The sequence below is a fragment of the Sorex araneus genome, chromosome 2 (genome assembly GCF_027595985.1).
Source record: "Sorex araneus isolate mSorAra2 chromosome 2, mSorAra2.pri, whole genome shotgun sequence".
Lineage (NCBI taxonomy): Eukaryota > Metazoa > Chordata > Mammalia > Eulipotyphla > Soricidae > Sorex > Sorex araneus.
The window spans coordinates 224,921,214-224,939,077 of NC_073303.1; the positions used below are offsets into that span (position 1 = coordinate 224,921,214).

The 17,864-nt window shown below is 50.9% G+C and overlaps 1 protein-coding gene across 1 annotated transcript; it reads left to right on the forward strand.

Annotated features, from left to right (window-relative positions):
* Positions 1-2,490: 2,490 nt before the first annotated feature.
* On the forward strand, positions 2,491-11,540 carry LOC101545632 (keratin, type II cytoskeletal 73). The gene is made up of 9 exons (XM_004601506.2): positions 2,491-2,937; positions 4,107-4,321; positions 4,767-4,827; positions 5,185-5,280; positions 5,925-6,089; positions 8,928-9,053; positions 9,607-9,827; positions 10,648-10,682; positions 11,284-11,540. The coding sequence occupies exons 1-9, from the start codon at positions 2,491-2,493 to the stop codon at positions 11,538-11,540; spliced, it is 1,623 nt and encodes a 540-aa protein (XP_004601563.2).
* Positions 11,541-17,864: the final 6,324 nt, after the last annotated feature.

Here is a 17,864-nt window from a genome sequence, read left to right on the forward strand (position 1 = left end):
GGGGTGGGGAGATGGTCCCTGACCACCAACACATCACGCACCCACACTTTGAACTCACACTGGAGTAAGGGGCTACTTCCAGCACAGTGCTTGGGATTCATTTCTGGCAGTGCTGGGAAGTACCTGGTCTTAGAGAGTGAAGCCAGGGCAAATGCTTAGTCCTCTAGGACTAAGTCCAGTACTCTGTCTCAGAGGGTGCAGTTTGAGAGGTCCCAAAAAAGTTGCTCTGTCCCTTGCTCATCTTCCTGGTGGGTAAAGATAGAGGCTGGGGTCTGGGTCTTGTCCTTGGAACTTCCTGGCTCTCATTCCTGGAACACAGGTAGAGACATTGAACTGGAGAAGAGAAATGGCACATTTTTGAGGAGGCTGACCTGGTAGGAGGAACCGGATCTGCATGAGTGACCTGATAATCCCCTCCACGTGGCCCGGTGGCAGGCCAGGTGGGGTGTGGTAGAGGAGACTGGAAGAGCCTGCTTCTCCCTATCCCTCGCACCCTGCACTGCAGTCTTGGGGTTCACAGTGGAAATCTAGCTTTCAGCCCCAAGGGAGGGAGTGACAGCCTCTGGGAAAGAGATTGCCCAGTGCAGTGGCTAGGAGTGAAACTGCAACTGCCTGAGAAAATGAATCTTCTTAACCCCCAAATAACTGTTTTAACAAAAAAAAAAAGAAGAAGAAAAATAAAAACCGAGGAGGAAGTTGAACTTGGCTTGGTTCAAGAGGATTAAAAGCATAATAAGGTGACATAATACACACCGGAAAGATCTAATCTCTGTACAGAATTGACATACTGTTCATTCCAACACAACATGCAGCAAAATAAACATGTATTGTCTTTGTAATACAATTTTACAAAGACAACAATCTACCATGGGGGTGTTAGAAATTTGGAAAGAATGAAACTCTGGAGTCACATACATGAGTCATGTCAAGGGTCTAATGAAATATGAGTTTCATGCCATGGAATTGTGAGTGAGGCTTCTGTTTCCTTGATTTATGACCCCTCCCCCACCTCCCCACAACTCCACACACCGCCAGAGCTTACCACCGTGCCTGGAGTCGGCCCCTTAGAGGGTGTTCTAAGAATGGATGGCTGCATGGAGGAGAAAGGCAATGGCAACTGACCGGACAGACAGACAGACAGACAGACAGACCACCCTGCATGGCTCTGATGGTGGGTAGGAAGAGCAGCACAGCGGGTCCTCTGGGGTTCACGCACAAGAAAAGCTCATGGAACTTGGCTGTGGGGGTGAATGAAGAGCAGGACCCTGGGCCAGCTTTCCCAGCAGGAATCCTGCTAAACCCCGCCCACAGGCTAGAAAGGTGAAGGGCGTGGCTTCCCCAGGGCGGATGCTAACGCCACCCCCAGTTAAATCCCCCCTGTATAGCCCATAATATCCGTTTCCAAAGAGGCTCCACATAGTTACACTGGAACACCAAAAAGGAAGAGAATATCCTAGAGGGGGAGAGAAGAGTTCACCAGCCCAAGACTGCCTCATGCACCATGGGAAAATCACGAGGACTGGAGGAAGACAGGAGCCCTGAAGCCTCAGCAAGGAACATCCACACACAAAATCTCTCTGACAAAGAGTTCAGGGACGAAATGGTGAGGATGTTTAATGAGCTCCACGAAACAGTAGAACATTTGTTGTCTTCAGCTCTCTGAGCCTGGCTCCCCCGTCTAAGGATGTGGGGGACCACAGATCCTCTCCAGCCACACCGAGAGAAGGGGATGGGCCTTTGGGAGCCAGGGGTCCCGCAGGGCAGCTATCAGGGAGGCTCTAACCGTGTGTCTATTCCTATGGGGGAAGTGATGGGATTAGGGATGGGAGGGACAGGACCGAAGGGGTCTTTGTGTACTGGCACCCTCCCAGGTGTGGGGAAGCCTGCTATTAAAGCACAGCAGGGGCTACTACCTAGGGGTAGTAGATGCCCAGGGCACTAGCCCCCCAGGGCCCGGCCACCTTGAGAACTGTCTGCAGGAGCCTGGGAAGCCTGGCTGGGGAGTCTCTGCCTAACCACATGAAAGCAGCTCAGCCTGGTTCCTGACACGGCCCATCTGATGCTGGGGCACAGAGATCTCTCAGATGACATCGTCAATTACAGATCTTCCCTCCATACCCCTGCAATCCCGTCCCTCCCCCCACCCCCCCAGCCCTGGGGAAGGGCGATTGAGGTGGTGACAAACCGCACAGCCAAGATCTCTCTCGAGGGATAATTTGGCCAGACTAATTATCCTGTGTTAATTAGGTAAGACTCCAATTACATGAAAGAGGTTTGCCAGCCCAGCACTTTGGGATGTTTCAAGCTATTTGCCTGGTGTCTCTGATTTCGCTGGGAGAAGATGATTTCTGGCTCGCAGGCAAGCTAAACCCACCAATTAGGACAAAGAGTCCCTCCGGAGCCCTATAAAGGGGGGGACCAAGATCTACGCAAGTGAACTGCACTGGGGCTTGGCGCGGCGTCTTACTCCAGCTCTCTGGCTTGTGCAGCATGAACCGCCAGTTCACCTACAAGTCCGGAACTACCGCCAAGGGGGGCTTCAGTGGCTGCTCTGCCGTGCTCACGGGGGCCAGCTCGTCCTCCTACAGGGCAGGGGCCAAAGGGCTCAGCGGGGGCTTCAGCAGCCGGAGTCTCTACAGCCTGGGTGGCAGCCGGGGCATCTCCTTCAATGTAGCCAGCAGCAGTGGACGGGCAGGAGGGTTCGGGTTTGGCCGGAGCCGGGCCAGCGGCTTTGCCGGAAGCATGTTCGGCAGCGTGAACCTGGGGCCCTCCTGCCCGACTGTGTGCCCCCCAGGGGGCATCCACCAGGTCACCGTCAACAAGAGCCTCCTGGCACCCCTCAACGTGGAGCTGGACCCCGAGATCCAGAAAGTGCGCGCCCAGGAGCGGGAGCAGATCAAGGCCCTGAACAACAAGTTCGCCTCCTTCATCGACAAGGTGGGACTTTCTGGAGAAAGCCAAGCAGATCCCCCCTCCTTGCTCCACCCCCACGGCCCTTAGGACCCCCATTCTGAGGAGAGAAAAGCAGGTCACCTTCCCCAGAGGCAGGTCCAGGGAGCACAAAGGAGGGAAAGGGGACACATCCAGGACAAGGGTGACGGGAACGCAAGCGGTGGTGACAGGTGTGGCAGGAGAGGCACCTGCGGTGGGCTCCGGGAGGCAGGAGGTGGCCTCGGTGTTGAGAAGTAGGAGGGTGATGTCCGTAAGCTAGGGGCGTCCTGCGGCTGGCTGTGGTATAGCCTAGAGCAGCCCCAACCAGAAAGGTGAGTGACGGGAGCCTCCAAGACACTCTCTGCCCCAGTGATGTAGCATGCTAGAAATGCACATTCCCAGGCCCACCTCAGACCCCCGTGGGAGCACTGGGTTTGAGCAAAGGGGTGGGGGGAGCTGGGAAATGGCACCTCTGGAGCTCGCCGGGGCGGCAGTGAGGTATGGCCGTGAGCCTCGAGAGGGAGGTGCCGAGAGTCCCAGTGACCGGGGTGTCTGGAAGCAGCCTGTCTGGAAGGGGAGACCTGGGTGTGTGCGTTGGGTGATTGGGGGTGACAGACCGGCCCAGGGTGAAGGGCTCAGGAGGGCCTTGGCCTTGGTCCTGAAAGAAGGATTTGGCACCGTGGGGAGTGTTGGGCAGGGAGACAGGCCCTCTGCCACTGGGGAGCACTGCCTTCTCCCTGGGGAAGAGTCCCGAGGTCATGGAGTGTGGGACATCAATGCCAGAGCCCCTCACCCCACCCCAAAGACCACAGGAACCTGCCTCTGACTGGGCTGGGGGAGGCCACCGCGTCTGAGGCCCCAGAGAGGACACAGCAATGTCAGGTTCCTGGTAGGGTCCCCTGCATGAAGCCACTATAGTCCTCGTGGCATGTCCAAGGGGCAGACCCCGGCGGGGTGGACACTGGCCAGGCTAAAGCAGGTGTGTGGGGTGAATCTTGGCAGAGATAAATGATGCAGAGGCTCCTCTTGAGCTTCGGGGCCGTCCCCAAGAAGGGGCACCCCCGCCAGACTAAGAGCGGGAGGATCGAGCCCGACAGGCCAGCCCCTGAGTGTACCCTCGGCCCTCCCAAGGGAGCCCCCGGCCTCTTCCCCTGACTGTCTGTCGGTGCTCCCAGGTGCGCTTCCTGGAGCAGCAGAACCAGGTGCTGGAGACCAAGTGGGAGCTGCTGCAGCAGCTGGACCTGAGCAACTGCAAGAACAACCTGGAGCCCATCCTGGAGGGCTTCATCAGCAGCCTGCGGAAGCAGCTGGAGGGGCTGTCGGGGGACAGGGTGAGGCTGGACTCGGAGCTCAGGAACATGCGGGACGTGGTGGAGGACTACAAGAAGAGGTGAGCGGGGACAGTGCCCTGGGACTGGGCTTTCCCAGCAGGCAACGGGGGTGCCGAGACCACCTGGGAGGCCCCTCAGCTCTCTGCCCGGGCACGGGGAGGGCTCCTCTCCCTGCCCCATGCACAAGTTCTGTCTGCCTTCATCTCCCGCTTGGGAGAGTGCCAGGAGCTCGGGTGCCCCCTGAATTGCCCCTGGTTGAAAGGGCAGTGGCGTGCTCCTGGGATTTGGGTAGGCAATTCGGGGAGGGAGCACCTGCCGGCTTCTCGGTCTTCAGAGGAGAACCAGCCCCCAGGGGTGCTCAGTCCCTGGCCCCAAGGGAGGTTGGCTCACGTGCTGGCCAGATTTTAAGTGAAGCCAACGGAGCAGCAGAGACGCAGATGGCTCCCTTACGCGGGCACCTCCACCCGCCACCACGGGGACGCTCACAGAGAGGCTTTCCTGCAGGTATGAGGAGGAAATCAATAAGCGCACGACAGCAGAGAACGACTTTGTGGTGCTGAAGAAGGTGAGGAGGGGCGGCGGAGGTGACCTCGGGAGCAGGTGCAGGGGTGTGTTCCTGCCATGAGCCTCGAGATAGAGCCCCCCCCCCACATCCCCTGCCGGAGAGGGCTGCTTGGGAGCTCCTGGGGCACCTGGAGTTTTACCCAGCCTTATCCAGACGATCGCTGTGTTGAATGTGAATGCGTCAAGAGCTCGGTGCCAGTGCTCAGTACCATGGTCACGTTCACACCGGGTCAGAGAACAGAGACAGGGTCCTGTGCTCCGGGACTGCGGCTCAGAGACGGGACTGGGGACCCAGCTCGCAGGGGAGACCTCCTGGGCTGGAGGAAGGGCCCCCTCCAGGATGTCTGGGTTCCCTCAGGATGTGGACGCAGCTTACATGAGCAAGGTGGAGCTGCAGGCCAAGGTGGACGCGCTGGACCGAGAAATCAAGTTCTTCAAGTGCCTGTACGAGGGGGTAAGGTCCCAGCCCCTCCTGCCCTGCCACTGGTGAATGGGAAGATCCTTTACTTATTCCTCAGTCACTTTCAGAGCCGGGGGGTCCCCAGCACGAAGGACATCTCACTTGGTACCCACCAATGATGTAGGACTTCGGTTCAGCCGGGCCTCCTCAGGGAAGCCAAATTCCTGAAGAGTGCCTCTGACCTCCAGCCAAAGACCTTTTCATTTCTGTCTCCTCTGCTGCCTGGTTGTCACCTGGGCTCTGTCAGGGGTTCCAGAGATGGAGGAGGGAGTATTAGACTCTTCTCCAGCACTTGGGACCCTCTGGCTTCATTCCTCAGCCCATTGGCCAAGCCTCCCTGTTTTTTTTTTTTGTTTTGTTTTTTTGTATCTAGCTTCCTCCTATGAGTGCCCCTTCCACCCCCAATCCCCCAGCCCAGGCATCAAACTTAGGGCTGAGATTTTCCTGGGCTGCTTCATACCCATCCAGCAGTTTTCCGATGTGGCGTGGAAGCTTCTGGGCTGGTACACTCATGGATGCTTGGGGCAGTACATCTTACATCCTTTAGGGGATCGGGGACTTTTCCTGCTGGGCAGGAGCCATTCTGCATTATTCTGTGCTCACAAGGGGCATTTCACACTTCTCTCTGTCCCCCCCAGGAGATCGCCCAGCTCCAGTCTCACATCAGCGACACGTCCGTCATCCTGTCCATGGACAACAACCGGAAACTGGACCTGGACAGCATCATCGCCGAGGTGCGCGCCCAGTACGAGGACATCGCCCTGAAGAGCAAGGCCGAGGCCGAGGCGCTCTACCAGACCAAGGTGAGCTGCTCCCCACCCCCCCAAGGCCCGGCTGGAGCCGCAGGTCCAGTCCCCTGACCCGCCATTGCCGCGTGCTTGCTGGGAGCACAGCTCTATCTCTGGGGGAAAGAGGAGCACTGTCCTCAGATCCACCTAGACCAGGCAGGCCTGCAGGCTGCAGAGTGAGAGCACAAACCTTTGTAGGCAGGACTGCGGGGGCCGGTCAGTGCTTCGGGCTGCAGGAGCAGTGGGCTGGCTGGTCAGGACTGACTTTTCTGAAAGTGCAACTTTGGGCGGAGTTCAGGAGGGAGAAAAACATGGAAGTTAGCATCTCGACTCCCTAATTACAATAAATGAGGGGGTCTCTTTGGTCTCATCTGAGATCAGGGAACTCCCACCTTTTTTCCATTCAAGTCTGACTGCAAGGATGAAGGGGGAGTCCGAGTCCCTTAGATCTTAATGTCTCTAATGGGTGGTGGGTGGAGAAATGATTCTTAGATATAATCTGGTCTCTCAGATCGAGATGGCAGCTTCCTAATTGTTCCCTGCTGTTCATCAGATTCCTTTGCAAGAGAAATTCACACGGAGATTTTGTCATGTCCCTCCCTGGCCTCGGGACAGAAGAGCTTCGGCCTTGGGAGGGGGTGGGGGGAGACCTTCAAGATGTAGGAGACAAATAGGTCTGAGCTTTGATTCAGCTTCAGGCCTTACAGCCCCAGCATCCAAATCCCACCTGGTCAGGGATGGCCAGTGGCCTGACTCTACCGGGCTGTCCATGGCCAGAGCTTAACCACTCGGAGTCTTCTGAAAGAATTAAACATGATTGGGGGCTGGAGCGATAGCACAGTGGGTAGGGCATTTGCCTTGCATGCAGCCGACCCTGAGTGCAGAGCCAGGAGTAACCCCTGTGCATTGCCAGGTGTGACCCAAAAAGAAAAAAAACAAAAAATAAATAATTAAACGTGACTGAGATCTTTTGTTGTTGGGCCTTACTCAGACCTGCATTTCTCCAGTTAGAATAAACACCCACAGGAAAGCACCTAATTCTGAGAACTTGCAGTAAGAACAGTAGGAAACAATAAAGCTTTTATTCTCCCTTAGCGATAGATAAAGAAGCTGGGACTTGGAAAGTTTCAGTGGTTGTTGAGGTGATTTAACCAGGAGTGACAAGCAGGGTCAGACTGACTGTGGTGGTAGAGAAAGGGCAGGGCTGACCGGCCTGAAGCATGGTCCTTAAGTCCGGGGAGGCCCTTCACTGCCTGTCTCAGAGAGACCCCGCTCGTGCAGACCAGGGGGTTTGTCCTCCCAGCTGCTCAGTGTGGGGCAGGGCTGATCCACCTGTGCAAACTTGCCAAGAAGGAAGAGAAAGTCACCAACCAGGAGTCAAGTGTCTCATTAGTATCAAAGGTAAAGTGAAGAAACTTAGAGAGGAGCTCCTACCTTGTTGTGCGTGTGTGTGTGTGTGTGTGTGTGTGTGTGTGTGTGTGTGTGTGTGAGATCTTTAAGAGAAATCCTGAATCTACGGCCAGTCAGGGGTCCACTACAGGGCTGAGCCTTACTCCAGGGCTAGAGAAAGGCGGTGCACCAACACCAGAGCTCTCTGCTATATTGTAGGCACAGTGGCTAACAATACTATTAGTGATAGGGTTTCACACATAACACCTTCCAGAACAACGCCCTCCTCTAGAGTATCCACCTTCCTGCACCACTGCCCAGTGTCTCCCCTCCCTCACCCTATTCTCTTCCCCTCCACTGTGGTAGCTTCCCAATGAAAATCAGTTTTCAGTGTCTGTTGACTTTGGGCATTTGGATTCTCCTACTTTGTTTCTTTATTTCCCACATATGAGAGAGATCATTCTGTGTCTGTCCCTCCCCTGACTAATGTCACTCAGCATGATCTTTTCCAGGTCCATCCAAGTCACAGAAAACTGCATGATTTTGTCTTTTCTTACAGCTGAGTAGTATTCCATTGTGTATATATACCGTAGCTTCTTTATCCACTCCTCTGTTCCTGGACACTTGGGTTGTTTCCAGATATTGGCTATTGTGAATAATACTGAAATCAACATAGATGTCTTTTCTGAATTTTTTTGAACCCTTCATGTAAATTCCAAGAAGTGGAATTCCTGGGTGATATGACAGTTCAGTTCTTTGGTTGTTTTTTAAACACCAGAGTTCTTAATATCACAAATTTTTTATGCTCACCTTAAGCCAAATTCTGGGGTAGAAGTCATCTCTGCTAATAAGTCAGTGGATGGCATCAAAGGCAGAAATAATGCCGGCTAGAATCCCCAAGACTCATGAATAGTGATCTGAGAGAGTAGCCAATCTACAGTTTCCTCCGTGAGCAGAAAAGAAGGCCAGAGTTGTGGAGGGAAGGTCACAGAAAATGCAGGAACCCATTTCTTCAACTTTGGTTCATTCATTCATTTGTTCATTAGAGTTCTTCTGAGCAGTGGTCAGACATTGTCGTGGGCACTGGCATCAGAACACAAAGGCCTCTGCCAACTAGTCATTCTGAGTCTGTGGGGCTGTACAGACATGTATGATCATGGCAGTGTGGCCAGATAGCCCTGTAGATCAGTGGGTTTTGACCACTGGTCCTTGGACAGTGCCGGTCTGCAGATGAAGAAAAATTGGAAACCTCTGGCCTTGATTATAACTGCAGGTCCACAAACCCATATGCAGGACAGGTATCAGGCTGTAGGTATAGAAACGCTGAAGAACGCAGCTATAGGAAGCTGAGTGGGTAGGTGCTGACAGATTTAGTGAAGTGGGGGGGGGCTTTGTTTCTACCCTGCTCCCCAACGCACCAGGCTGAGCTGGGTATCAAGTCTGTGCTTTGGCATCTCTCCTTAGTTCCAAGAGCTCCAGCTGGCAGCTGGCCGGCATGGTGATGACCTCAAACACACCAAGAACGAGATCTCAGACCTGACCCGGCTCATCCAGAGGCTACGTTCAGAGATTGAGAGCGTGAAGAAGCAGGTGACAGGGTCCTGGGGCTTCCAGGCTCATTCCTGAGAGGGAGGGTAAACTGCCAGTCAGACCCCCACACTAGGCTCCTCTTTGTTGGTCCCCCACACCAGAATCCCCTTCCTCAAATAAGGGACCCTGTACCCAGCCCATACTCTTAGCTCCCGTCTATCTTTAAATGAAAGATTTAAAGAAAAGATCTTCTTTAAATGAAAGATCTTCTCTGAAAGCTAAGGGCTAGTCACAGCTGCCAGGACTTATCATAGAAAAGGTGCTTGGGTCTTTGCTCCTGGGAGTGGGGCTCGACAGAGAAGGGTCCAACCGCAGTATGAGCATGGAAGTTAAAGCGAGGCGTGGGTGCCCTCGAGCTTACAAAAATGCTACCGTTTTTGGTTTGTTTTTGTTTGGGAGTCACTCTCGGCAGTGCTCAGGGGTAACTCCTGGCTCTGCACTCAGGAATCATTCCTGGCGTTGCTCAGGGACCAAATGGGATGCTGGGGAGTGAACCTGGGGTGGCCACTGTACTCTCACTGTGGCCCCTGAAATACTACTTTCTGGCCTCCAGTGCACCAACCTGGAGACGGCCATCGCCGACGCAGAGCAGCGGGGCGACTGTGCCCTCAAGGACGCCAGGGCCAAGCTGGACGAGCTGGAGGAAGCTCTGCAGAAGGCCAAGGAGGAGCTGGCCCGGATGCTGCGGGAGTACCAGGAGCTGATGAGCACCAAGCTGGCGCTGGACATTGAGATCGCCACCTACCGGAAGCTGCTGGAGGGCGAGGAGTGCCGGTGGGTAGTGGGAGCAGCCTTAGAACTACTAGAGCTGGAAGAAGGGTAGGAATCCCCTGACTCAGTTTCCCAGCATAGGGTCGGACAGGTGGCTGGAGGCTGGGTTGCTCTACAGGTGCTCCAGGAAAGAACCCTACATGGCAACTAATGAGACTGTGGCTTCCCTCAGTCTCTGGCCAATCTTCAGGGTGGGGCTAGTGTGTGCCAAACACCACCCGCCACTCACACACGTCCCTGTTGTAAAGAGGGTTCCATCTGCAGGGTTCCGGGGCAGGCAACAATAATTAGTTCCCCAATTTTTAAACATGTTTTATTTTCACATTATATAGCACATATTTATCAGGCAGGATTATGTATCTATTTGCCCTGGTGATCTAAATATTTCTTTTAATAGAAATACATTTTGATTATAAAAGACAGAGTCCACAAAATGTGAAATATTTAGCTCTGTGCACTGTACATACTCTAGTAGTGACTGCGTGGGACAAGCAGCATAGGCATGTGGGGACCCAGAGAGGAATTACTGGCATGAGGGTCACAGGCGTAGATCAGTTGTGACAATGGCTGATATTGATTTTTTTCATGCAAACAATGGAAATGGGGTCAAGAAATGCCCAGCGTGGGGGTCTGGGGGAGCCTTCATGGTTGCAAGAGGTGGGGTGCTTCAAGTGAGGAGAGCAGATTGAGGAGGGAGAGGGGGTATGCAGGGAGCCTGGGGTGCAGTTACTGCCAGTGGGGCAGGGAAGAGGTGGGACTGAGCACAGGTATGCTGGTTGTTAGAGAATGAAACTGGAATCCACATGCTTTTCCCTCCCTGCAGGATGTCTGGAGAATATACCAACTCCGTGAGCATTTGTGAGTATTGCTTCTAGTTGCAGTCCATTTAAACACGTTAAGCAAATGGGTGTCTACCCCAAGGACCACCTCCTGGAACATTCTGGGTGCTGCAGACTGTCATAATCTTTGTCCTGCGCCCTCAAAAGCTCACTCTGGCCACTTTCAAATCCTACTCCCACTTTCCTGCGGGACTGAAGGTGAGAATAGACTGTTGCACCCCCTCATGGGGACTGAGATATGGGCAGAGCCAAGGCCAATGCTGGCTCCCAGGAGTGCTGCCCCTCAGATGGACCAGCTCAAATGGCCCACAGCGCAGCAGGAGACACTTTGAAAACAGCCACGGATGTATCCTCCGTGGCCTGTGTGAAACTTGGGCTTCATCTGCTCTTTGGTGGAGCAAAGCCCTCACCTCTTGTTTGTCCAAAGAAAGAGAAGGGGCCTGGTGGGGGCATCTCTGTTTTCGGGTGCTTGAGCAGCTCAGGAATAGAGCATGTGCCACCAAACCCAAGTCTAGGACAGAAGTGAAGTGTTGGCTTAAGGGGGAGGCGTTGAAGACACGGGGACTTGGGGCTATCCCTGTCCTGTGGCACGCACTCATCCCTCCCTCCTTCCTCCACAGCTGTCATCAGCAGCTCTGCGGCTGGAACCACGGGGGCTGGAGCTGGCTTTGGGTTCAGCGGTGCCAGCACCTATGGCTATCGGTCCAGTTCTGTGGGTGGGGGCTACGGCATGCTGTCTGGAGGCTGCGTCACCGGCAGCGGGAACTGCAGCCCCCGAGGGGAAGCCAAAACCAGGCTGGGGAGTGCGAGCGATTTCAAGGATGCCCAGGGGAAGGCCCCTGCTCTGAGCTCACCCGCCAAGAAAAACACCAGATAAAATGCACATCACTTCCCACCTGGTTCCGGTGGACTCCTCTCCAGGACATGCACATTTGTCACCATTTCCTTCTTGCTTTCCTTTGCCTCTGACCATCTCCTTCTTTCTACCTCTCCACCCTCGTCTTTCTTAATTGAGAATCAGGAGTCAGATTCCGCCTCCTACCACTAGACTTCTTAATTCCCTTCCTGAAGCGTTGCCACCGTCTTGGTGCTCAAACTGGTCTGCACGATTCTCTCAGAGGAACGCTTTCTGTCCAGCGCACCCCCAGTTCTTTGGCTGACCTTCCAGGTCTTGACGCATAAGGTTCTTTGACCGCATGTTCTATGGGCTCACAAAACCAGAGGCTCACTGGAAGTCCTGCTAGAACCATCTCCTGTTAGAGCCATACAACCCAGTGTAACACCTGGCTATTATAAATTGTGTCTTAGGCGTGATCCCTGTAGACCACACGGCTGGCAATTTCCTTGGAGGCTGGTCCTGTCAGCAAATGGATTTGTGCTCTTAGCCCCACTTGGCCTCACCTCTCTGGCTTTTGCATCTCTCTAATTAATCTATGCCACATGTGCAGGCCCAGGCTGCCTGATCTATACCAAGGAAATCCCCATCCCAGACCCTATCTCTTCTGGAAACAGGGGGCCAAGGTCTAGTCTGTTCTGTAGAGTCCCCCGTGTTTTTTGATCCAAGAGAAAGACATCTTTGCCTGGGCTGCAGGATTTTATCACCATCTGGCTTTTGTTTGGCTCAGGAGTCATCTCTGTCTGGTGCTAGTAGAGCCCTTCTAGAAGCAGAAGCACCTTCTGAGTCATGCTTTATTGGGGTCCTTGCTCCAGTGAATGGAAAATACTTCAGACTATTTAGATGGTCAGGATGGGGAAGGAATCACCACCAGTTGCAAGATTAAAACTGGTCAAGAGGCAGCAGAAGGTCAATTCCAGGAAGCTGGGGCTTGAGTTAGCGCTTCATTTTTTCTCAATGGCAGATTCTCTAAGTGATTGCCTATGTTCTCTTGGTCCTCAGTGAAGTTTCATTGGGTTGGGTAGAGATGGGAATGTTCCTATGTTTGGGTTGTGTTTGAGCACAGCCCATCTTATGTACATCACTCAGCTTCCAAAATTCTCCTGCGCTCAGATTCCCCATAGGGCCCCAGGCCATGACAGTATTGTCGCGATGCAAATGATGGGAAGAGCAAGCAAGACTGACTCACATTCCAGAGAAGGTTCCCAGGGGCATGTGAACGGGCTCACCATGGGCACAGGGAGAGTCCGAGAGCTCAAGTCATTAGTCTTGAACTCAGACTCTACAGTGAAATGTTGATCACAAGCTAAGCTCTTGGCTCCTTACCGCTTCACTTCTTTAGCTATCAAATAGGCAGAATGATACTCCCAGCATATTGTTAGACTGAAAGAAGAAAGAAGACATCTTGTGCAATTTCTGGTGCAAAACCCATGCTTAATAAATGTCTTGTGGAAACGGAACCTTGCCTTCAATCTTTAATTGAAAAACTCGACTTAACTTCAGTTCACTTCAGACCCACTGTTGGCTTAGTTGATGGAAACCTGAACTTTCAGATCATCTTATCATTTAAATGCAAGTTAATTATTTCCCAATGGAGATATAAGTGGCAGAATAACTAGTCTTGGGCAATAACTAGTGTCCTGGAGTTTGGATTTTCTGCTATAGAACTTATGGGAGGAGTTAACACTTTGGGTGCCAGAGGGACCCACATTTGAGTCCTCTTCTGTCGAATTACTGTGTGATTTAGGCAAGATGTTTCTGATCCATGAGCCTCTGTTTGTTCATATATAAAAATAAGTTAAAAGCAGTTCCCATAATTCTTGTCAATTACCATGAGAATTAAATTTATTGAGAGAATACATGAAAGTTCACGGCCTAACAGAGTATTTCTGCTAAAGGATGACTATTAAACCATTGCTTTGTCACTACTAGGATAGTACTAGGATAGTGCCTGGAATTTCTTCTAGGGATGTGAATACATGTAGCTCATGTGAAAAGGAGGTAGGGAAGGTCTAGCAGGGATCAGATTATCCATGGAGCTAAGGCTAAAGAGCATTGACTTTCAAGATACATCTCTACCATCCAACATTTATGCCTGGATCCAGATTGTTAACGTTGATTACATGGACAAACTCAAAGCCTTAGTGGCATGACTGAAAAAAACAGGAATTTACTTCTCATTCATAGCCCAAAGTAAACTAGGGCAGCACTCCTACACGGCTCGTCCGTAGCTGCAGGGATCAGACTTTTGTTCTTCATCTGACACACAGACTCAAGGCCTGCATGGTTTCTGGGATCAGAGAGAGAGACTGAGATGGTACCTGGACAGAAAACAGCCTCACCCTCAGAGTAATTCATGTCAGTGCTACCGCAAAGGCTCAGCTGAACCCCAAAAAGGGCTAGAAAATGAGAAGAGCACGGGGCCTGAGTGGTTACCTGACAGCTGTCACCAGCCTCCGAAGTCCCTCTCCCTGAGTCATGCTGGGATGATGCAGACACATGATCTCCAGTCCCTAGCTTCCCCGGTTCAAGACACAAGGCTTACTCCTGGCTCTGTGCTCAGGGATCACAGTTGGTGGTACTCAGGAGACCATATGTGGTGCCGGGAATTGAACCAGGATCAGCTGGAACCAGGCAAGCGTTCCACTCTGTGCACTATCTCTCCATCCCTATTCCTGACTCCTTAAACTGTAAACTCTGGGTCATGTAGCTTTTTAACAATCTTTTAAAAAATAAATTCCCTTAGGGCTTATTATTACTAAATACTTAATTTGTATATCAATTTTATATTCTTATATGCCATAACCCATAAAAGTTTCTTGGGTGACCCCAACCATCAGTTGACAGCCCTGGAAGCCCCCCATGCACCACTGGCTGTGGCCCCAGTGGTCTGAGCACTGCAGGCCTGGGCAGCGCCTAATTCTCCTGCCCAGTGCTATCCTCATTGGCCTCACTGGTAGAGACCACTGGGAGTAGCCTTCTTCAGCAGTACTTGAGAATCCCCCCACATGCCTTGGGCTAAAAGCGGTTTAAGTGGGAAAAATTAAGCAACCCTGCTCTAGTCCATGGAAGTAAATTCCCTTTTGTTTTGACAGTGTAACCTCATGCGTATTGCCATAAAGAAGATCGGACTAAACAAAGAAATGTTGTATTGTATTTGGACATTATTCTTGTTGTCATAGAATATTTTATAAATCTGTTTAGAGTTGGTAGGCTGGAGCGATAGCACAGTGGGTAGAGAGTTTGACTTGCACGTGGCCAACCCGGGTTTGATTCCTCCACTCCTCTCGGAGAACCCAGCAAGCTACCGAGAGTATCTCGTCCACACGGCAGAGCCTGGCAAGCTACCTGTGGCATATTCCATATGCCAAAAACAGTAACAACAAGTTTCACAATGGAGACGTTACTGGTGCCGCTCGAGCAAATCGATGAGCGACAGAATGTCAGTGACAGTGACAGTTTAGAGTTGGTAAATTCCAGTCTATTTGATGGGAAAAAATGAAGCTACTGTGTTCACTGTTCCTTAAAGGATATTTATTCGTATCTTAGTTCCTATAAGACATTTGACAAAAGAGAGTTTAGTAGTCAAAAATAATTTTACTTTTATTCTATTTAATCCTTAATAAATATACAGTGTCCCTTCTTATCTCTATCTACCATTTGTAGCTGGAAGTTTACTTGAATTCTGGTGGTCTATTTCCAGGCCATATCTGGTGGTTCTCAGGGCTTACTCCTTGCTCTGCTCTCAGGGATCACTCCTGATGCTACTCATGGGACCAGGTGTGGTGGTCCCATGACAGCTTGAACCCAGGACAGCCACACGCAAAGCAACTGCCTCCCCTTTTATACTAGCTCTCCAGTCCCATACTTGCCCTTTATAAGCTACCACCGCTTATAAGATAGCATTGCAACACCTTTTTCTCACTGATCCTGTATTTATCTTGAAAGCTGAGTTTTTGCAGACAGCAAAAAAGCTACCTTTTTCAAAAGCTCTTAAGTCTATCACCATAATAAAATTTAAGCGTAAATCAATAACATAAAAATGCTACAAAATTTTCTGAACACTTGGAAATTTAACAATGCATTAAAAATACTATTCCATGGTTGATGGGGGGGGGGAGCTGGAGTGATGACAGCACAGCGGGTAGGGCATTTGCTTTGCATGTGGCCAACCCGGGTTCAATTCCCAGCAACCCATATGGTCCTCCGAGCACTGCCAGGAGTGATTCCTGAGTGCATGAACCAGGAGTAACCCCTGTGCAACGCCAAGTGTGACCCAAAAAGGAAAAAAAATACTATTCCAAGGGTCAAAGGAGAAATTCATTCAAGCACAGCTAGAAAGTACTTTGGAATACATTGAAAAGATTTTACTCCCTTGCTTTTGAAAAAAAAAAACTCAGTTGCTATATTTTTAATCTTTATGATTTCTTTTTGGACTCTTCAAACTTTCTTTTGAAAGTTTTCTATCAGTGGTGATGCAGTTCTCTTTCATTAATTTCCTCATTTCAGTGAATTTCATGAAGACTGTGGTTTGGCATTCTTCCTTAGGTAACTTGAATAGCTTTGTTCTATTAGTGGTTCTTTCCGGGCTACTGTTTCGATCTATAAGACATCTACACAAATTGTGTAGACAATTTCTTTTCTTTCCCTATTATGTCCGGTGCTTTATGAGGATGGGGTTGGGGCTTATGTTGAAGTGGATCAGGGTGGCAACTGGAGAATTTAGCCCAAGTGTCTGGCCTGTGACCGAGATAGTAATCAGGAGTTTGAACTGAGATTGTGTGTGTGTGTGTGTGTGTGTGTGTGTGTGTGTGTGTGTGTGTGTGGCAACCCAGGTATTCAGTCTGAGAGACTGGCCTCCGTTGTGGCACTGAACTTGAACTGAGAAGCCACAGGTGGGTGAAGTAGCCCAGTTAGAGGCAGTCACTGGACTGTCTCAGTCATGGGGTGTGGTAGAAAACCAGTGCAGGAGTGGGTGTAAGAGGAGCTTGGGGCCTCTGTCTCAGGTGGTGACAGAGAATGTCACCCTGGGACTGGCAGGGAGCAGAGTCTGGCTGGCCAAGGGCCAGACCGGGTGCACAGCAGACGGTGGGGCCTCCCTGTAACTGATTATTCTTTGGGAGGTCAACGAGGTGCTTTCTGTCTGGAGGGTGTGGTTCTATCAGACAAGGACTGATAGAGGACATGTCTGTCTGCTGGGATTAAGCACTCTTGATAATTATCTTCGGGGTTTTTTTTTATTCATTCAGGCATACTGTGCCTTTTAATTGGTAAATTCAGATCATTAACATTTAGGGCAATTATTAAAATATGTTTTAGTTACCATTTTACATTCATTTGGGGGTGATTTTTTGATCTGTCAGTATTCCTTCTTCTCTTGCAATTGAACACCATCCTTCTATGTTATGTTTTGAGTACCTTTTCCATTTTCTTATTTTTTTCCCCGAATGCAGCAGTTATGTGTACCTAGATTGAGAACTCAACATGACAAACAACCTGGCACCTGAACTGCACAGGAGGAAAAGAGCGGCATGGAACGCCTTCAAGAGCATCGAAGAAGTGGTTAAGAGGATGAAGAACCTCCGGCTCTGGGCACATCTTTTCGACTCCACCATTCTTCCTGCACTAACATACGCCTCAGAGACCTGGGCCCTATGAAAACAGGATAAGAACGCTATTCGGGTATCCCAAAGAAAGAGCTATGCTTGGAGTATCACATTTCACTCAAGTGAGTGAAGGAATCTGGAGTTCCAACCTCAGTCGACTATCAAGAATCAGGGACGCTGTCTCTTTTGCCAAGGCATCAAAAAACAGGTGGGCCAGACACATAATACAATTAAGATATGACCGCTGGACTAGAGCTGTAACCAATTGGATTCCACAGGACGTCAAAAGACTGCGTGGCTGCCCACCTACAAGATGGTCAGACTTCTGAATGAACGGTTTGAGGCTCTTCATGTTTCTGCAGTGAGCAGACACCATTGGGCTACACTAGCATGCAACAGGGATGAATGAAGATGTTATTGACACCCGTTCTAACAAATCGACGAACAACGGAATGACAAGTGATACAAGTGATATTTTTTTCCTCCATAGATTTTTTAAAAAGATTGTCTTGAGGTCTATATATAAAATTTATATCGTGGCCAATGGCCAATTGGTCTTCCACTCATATTTATGGGTCTCATGTTTACTTTCCCTTCACCATATGTTGTATGATTGTGGTGTCTTACTACTTCTAGGTAAATGTTGTCTTTCATTTTATACCTCTCTTTAATGTTTCTTGTAGGGTGAGTTTGGTGGTGA

What these genes read in the sequence shown, in the direction of transcription:
- LOC101545632 (XM_004601506.2), top strand. Translation starts at nt 2,491, where the DNA reads ATGAACCGCCAGTTCACCTACAAGTCCGGAACTACCGCCAAGGGGGGC. An exon ending in ACTTTGTGGTGCTGAAGAAG is followed by an intron (nt 4,828 to 5,184) that starts GTGAGGAGGGGC and finishes GGGTTCCCTCAG; the next exon opens with GATGTGGACGCAGCTTACAT. An exon ending in CTGGAGGGCGAGGAGTGCCG is followed by an intron (nt 9,828 to 10,647) that starts GTGGGTAGTGGG and finishes CCCTCCCTGCAG; the next exon opens with GATGTCTGGAGAATATACCA.